A 5,660-nucleotide genomic window follows, 5' to 3' on the forward strand; every position below is an offset into this window, starting at 1 on the left:
TATTTTAAGTATTAAGTAAAATGTGTTTGATTATTCAAAAAACTTATAGGTTATGGGGCAGGTTTGAATATCCGTTGATTCAATGGATAAATGTATGAGTTTGATTATTCAAAACGTTACAGGTTACAGAGCGGATTGGATCGGATTTTGAAATTTGTTAAAAGAGTTTTGATCAAGGTTGATTCGCTTCAAACTCGTTCCGTTTCCAGGTCTACTTATACATCAATTTATAAAAATAAAATAAAAATAAAAATAAAAAAAACGAAATTTTCTTATTTTGTACATATAATCATAAATAATAACATACAGTCATACAAAGAGTCGACACATACCCACAAAAATTGAATCTCTTCACTGCTAGAAGAAAACATCATTTGAAATTGATGTAGTCAAGAACAAGGGGTATAGAGTCTGAAATAAGGTCTGAAACAGTGACTTCGGAACAAGGGGTCTGACATCCTTATATATAAAGGACCACATTACCAGGTCGGACCATTTTACTCATTTATCTATTTCGTAATTCGGGTCCGGAATGGGCATTTCGGACCAAACGGTCATTTTCAATTATAAAACCATAAAAAAAATAGTTAGATTACTCAATTTCCTTTGAAAATTTGTTGTAAAAGCTAAATACCTTAATTAGATGTCCTCAAGTATTTCCACAATAGATTGAGCTTTTTATTTAAACTTTTTCATTAAAAAAACTCAAAATACAAAAGTTCATTGTATCTCTCACAATAAGATAATTTTTTTCATTTTGTTTTTTATTAGTTAGATGTTGTATAGTTTTAATTGCTTAAAAAACTATGGGTCTCATATAAAAAATGAAAAGCTCTTAGGCTAGAGATTGTTAATTAACAAGCTAACTCAAAAGACTTTTGAATTAAAAAAGCTTTTACAGTAGGTTTTTATTTTTTTGGAAAAAACTTTTATTGTAGATGCCCTAAAGGTCAAATAGAGATGTAAACCTGTCTGGAAGAATTCCAAACCAAACCGAAACCGAAAGAAACGAAAACCAAATTTGGAAAATTATAAGAACCAAGAACCGTACCGAATTTTAGTAACCGGTTCCAATTTGGTTGCGGCAAACCGAAAAAACCAAAAATAAAAAATGGTGAATTAGGAGAACCGCAAACCAGACCAAATACCACCAATCAGTTTCGGCTCCGGTTTGATTTTTCGGTTAAAAATCTTATCCCTAATTTCAAATACGTTCGGAGGGTGGAGATGTTAAATATATTTACTCCAACTTAAATCCTAAAATAATATATAAAACATATGAAGAAATTAACCACAATAATTATAAATAAACCAAAAAAAAAACACATTTACATACTCATAATAAAATCAAGTAACAATGGTCAATGGCATTACATAATAACAACCCACAAGTTCACAAATTCATTTATTCCCCAAAACACAAATCCCTGAACTAATCAAACACAATACCAAAACATCAAAACTAGTCCTTAAATTTTTATACTAACAAATACCAATTCACTCCCTTCAAAAATCAAAACGATCTATTCGGGTATGAAGAAGAACCCGAAGGTGACGACGACTTTGCTTTAGCAAAATCCACAAGATCCTTAAACAAAGCATCTTCCGGTTTCTCTTTCTTAGCTGGCGTCGAAGGGTTGACCGAAAGATTCTGAGTTTGACCAACCAACCCGTCAAAAGACGAACCCGAACCCGACCCGCTGCTCGAATGTGACCCATGCTGGTTCTGGTTGAAAAACTGCTGTCTCTGGCTCTGTTTCGCAGGCGGTGGTGGGATGGACACGGGCGGTGCACCGTATTGACCCACGGGCACGGGCGAAGGGTCCCTGGACTTGGGTTCATCGTATGACGGCTGATCAATGAACATGGTTGCGGTTGGGTTTATGTAATCGTCATCAGGAAGAGGAAGGGATGATGGTTTTGGTGGAGTTGTTGATGGTCGGACTGTGGGGCCCGATGCACTTATGGAAGACCGTTCAGAGCTGCTGTAAGCATCGCCGCTAAGATAGTCGACCATCAGGCCTGAATCACCGCTAACGGGCTTCCTTGATGCAGGCGGGGGAGGGAGGAGTGGGGCGGCACGCGGTGGTGCGTTTTGGTTCCGGCCATTTCCCTGTAAAGTATCTCTTGATGACCTGAAACGATACAAACCGAAACTCGATAAAAGTTCATAACCATTATCCAATGTGTTTGATACAGTATCAGTGTGTGTCTGATACTGGTACAGTATCAGGCACATGGAAGGTGTATTTAGTTTACCGGTGAGCTAGCTGGCCAAAATCATCGTCAGACTCATCGTCCTCGTGAGTTACATTAACCAGGGGTACAACCGTACTTTCACTTGTTCTGGTGACAACAGGCTGTGTAGGGCCGCCCTGAGCAATGTCATCATGGAGACGAAGTACACGCATTAAAGTATCATTCAATGCCAAACCTTTACCTAGAAGCTCTTCATCTCTGATGAAAAGAAAGTAAAACTTATGAATGCCAAAAATAGAAAGAATGACAGATCAGAATAGGACCACATGGTCCCACTCCCTTCCAAAAAGAGATAGAAGGTGCTTACGATGTAGTGTTTACAAGGGTCATAACACGTTGTTGGTAAGAGCGACATTGGTCAACAAGGTCAACAATCAGTTCTTGTTTGACCCCCTGTCACAACCAGCCATTAACATAAATCATCAATAAAGATTGAAAATATTGTCCTCTTCCAGATTCACCATTTATGTTGGTTAATTTGAATTTGATTAAAACTGGACAAGGCTTAGTTACCTCACGATTCTTAGGATCCAAAGCATTAAGCATGTCCATCAACACACCTGCTATTCCTTCTGCATTCACGATTTCTGACAACCTGCATCAATAAATTTATCATCATCGTGTTGTAATAATGGCAGATTTTATCAAGGTTCAGAAGTAGCATAAAATTTGGAAATCATCAAGTAATACCCGAGTCCAGCAGCATCAGTCTGAAGGGATGCCTGAATGGCTGCTTCCTCATAGGGTGAAGTAGGGTGCACAATAGGGTGACTTTGTGGTGGTGTAAACAGTGGGACACTGTTCTCTTCTTTTGGTGGAAAATCTACTCCTGCAGACTGTCAACAATTCAATAATAAAACAAAATGTTAATAGCAATCTTAAAACAAAACAATAATATTGCAACTTGGTTTTTAGTGTTTTGGTAATTTATATTGTTACTTAAAGACTACATAGTTAGCATATCTGAAAGTTATATCATAGTAACGGTATTGGCTTCTTTATGTAAAAACTAAAAAAGGAAAAGGAAACAACGTACACCAACTTAAATGGAAGCCAAGGAAGTTGGAATTTTTTTAAATGTAGTGCACCTACTACAATGCTTCTTAATTACAAAATCATACTATCACTGGAGTACAAAACATATTTACCAATCACCTTCAAGTCATTGTATGCTTCATAATATTGGGGATACCTTCCCCCTCTTCCCCCTAAAGCTTCTTGCCAAGTGTCTATCAGTATAAGAATCTTTTCCCTCACATTTAAATCCGGCTGCAACATCATATCAATATAAACATTGTTTAATCTTTAATGAAAACAAACTAAAGATATATCATGACAAACAAGAAATTCCATACCTTCTTCTTTACAATTTTGACCATATCATGCAGGATATCCCGCTCAACGATTTGCTGAAACACATGTTCTCCACAGTTTTTGCTCAAAGTTTCAAGTACCTATTTAGAATTTACAAGATTTTTGAATAAAGTTGGTTCCTTGTAGAACATGTAACAAATATCTTTCATTGCATGATAGAAATATATGACAAAGTGAAATGAAAAGACTTACAAAAAGAGCTAGGAGCTGTATTTTTGGATTTTTACCCCCGAGCTTCTTCTTTAGTATCTTAAGAGCATCTTTTGTTTGCCTGCAAAATCAAGAACATAACAGCAAGATGAAATTACTAAAGAAATCATCACCCCACAAAATAAAAACTATAATCAGCTTGTGAATTTCATCAACAAAGACTTTTTCAGCTACTTACATACCACATGGAAGAAACATAACTGTGGCTTCAATTAAATGTATTAAATGGAGAGAGAAAGCAATCATATATTCTAATTAATTAAAAGATTGAAAATAGAGTAGTTGTGTTATAATGGAAAAAAAGAAGTTATACCCAGGATCCATATTGATAAGATCACATAGCTCGATATTAATGGCCCAATCAGGACCGATCAGCATATCACTTGTTGCCCTTTCAGCACATGCTGCTGCATTATTAGTATTTGACATTTCTTAATTTGTCCTTCACCAGTCTAAACCTGCGATGATCTCCCACAAACCCACAAAAATTAATATGTAAAACCCTTAAAAGTTCAAAAGTACATATCACAACTTCAAATTCGGAAAAAAGGACAAAAGGAATTCACATCCATCCGAGAAATTTCGAGATTCAATTGAAGCCGTACAAAATTTTAAAATACCCAAAAACCTAATGGATCGAAGCTCCGAGGAATCAATAATATAATTCAAAAGGAAATAACCCCAGATAAATGATGCGATCGTTATCGATAACATCCAAGACCCATTCAAACCCAAGTAGAAATACGATCAGAATTGGAAAAAGTATGAATCTGAAAAGAAATAGATAGGATCAGGGGATTGCTTACCCGTCAACAAGAATTATGTAACAGAGAAGACCAGAACAGGTTTTTCTTCTAGGAATTTAGTGTAGAAAAAGTAGATAGAGAATTTAGCAGAAATCAAGAGAGAAGGAGATGACTTTCTCTTCGGTCTGTGTATGCGTCACCCCTTCAATTTCCTTTTTCTTATACCATGCCGATATCCGGGTCTCAACTTCGGACCCAAAGGAACGCCAATTTTACTTACTTCTTTCGAGTCAATTTAGGAAATATTATCATATTTTTGTTATGTTTTGGCATAATTATGTTATATATAGTGAATGCAATTATACATTTTTATGGAAATATTATCATAACTAGGTTAAATTAAATATGTATTTATGTAATATTATTTAATTTTTACTTAATTTGTATAAATTTGTTTTTTGATGGAAAATATATCACAATACTTTATTTTAACATGAAAAAAACAATAAATTATCCTTTAGTTTTATATGATTGAAACATCATTGCATAACTAATCTCGATTACATAAGTTGTAAAAAATTATTAAATTAATAAAAGAGGTTAATGTAGTTGGATAAATAAGAATTTAATCATTATTGATATGTCATGATATAATTGGTTCGCAAGTCATAATAAAAAATTACTTAGATACTTTATATAAAAATCGTTTTATTACAAAACTAAAAAATATAGAATTTTGTTATATAAATATCATTTAGTAATTTTGGTCATATTTTATTTGATATTTAAAATTTAGATTTTTGTAGTTTTCTTTTCCTAAGTTTCGTTTGAACGAGTTGTTGAAAAATAAATAAGAAATAAGAATTAGGATGAAGAATGATTTTATTAAAAATGGGGAGAGATAATTTGGTCAACCATTCTCATGGGTTGACTTGGGCCGGCCAAACCCAAACCATACGCGCTTCTAATTGACTCGAATAATCCTTTTTCTTTTGTTCAGTTGGCACGATGGAAAAAATATATACAAATCTAGAATATCAGTTTTAATTATAGGCTCACATTTTCATATTT

At 34.3% G+C, this 5,660-nt stretch overlaps 1 protein-coding gene across 1 annotated transcript; it reads right to left on the reverse strand.

The window, feature by feature from the left end:
• Nucleotides 1-1,307: 1,307 nt before the first annotated feature.
• On the reverse strand, nucleotides 1,308-4,777 carry LOC145161521 (TOM1-like protein 4). Its single transcript, XM_079082965.1, has 10 exons — nucleotides 4,650-4,777; nucleotides 4,157-4,301; nucleotides 3,826-3,904; nucleotides 3,615-3,713; nucleotides 3,415-3,528; nucleotides 2,950-3,095; nucleotides 2,773-2,854; nucleotides 2,567-2,652; nucleotides 2,260-2,457; nucleotides 1,308-2,135 (listed from the first exon to the last, which is right to left on the reverse strand). Exons 2-10 carry the CDS (start codon nucleotides 4,270-4,272, stop codon nucleotides 1,514-1,516), a joined length of 1,542 nt encoding a protein of 513 aa, XP_078939091.1. The 5' UTR covers nucleotides 4,273-4,301; nucleotides 4,650-4,777; the 3' UTR covers nucleotides 1,308-1,513.
• Nucleotides 4,778-5,660: the final 883 nt, after the last annotated feature.

This window comes from Lactuca virosa, chromosome 1 (genome assembly GCF_052849685.1).
Source record: "Lactuca virosa cultivar CGN04683 chromosome 1, Lactuca_virosa_CGN04683_v6, whole genome shotgun sequence".
Taxonomy (NCBI): domain Eukaryota; kingdom Viridiplantae; phylum Streptophyta; class Magnoliopsida; order Asterales; family Asteraceae; genus Lactuca; species Lactuca virosa.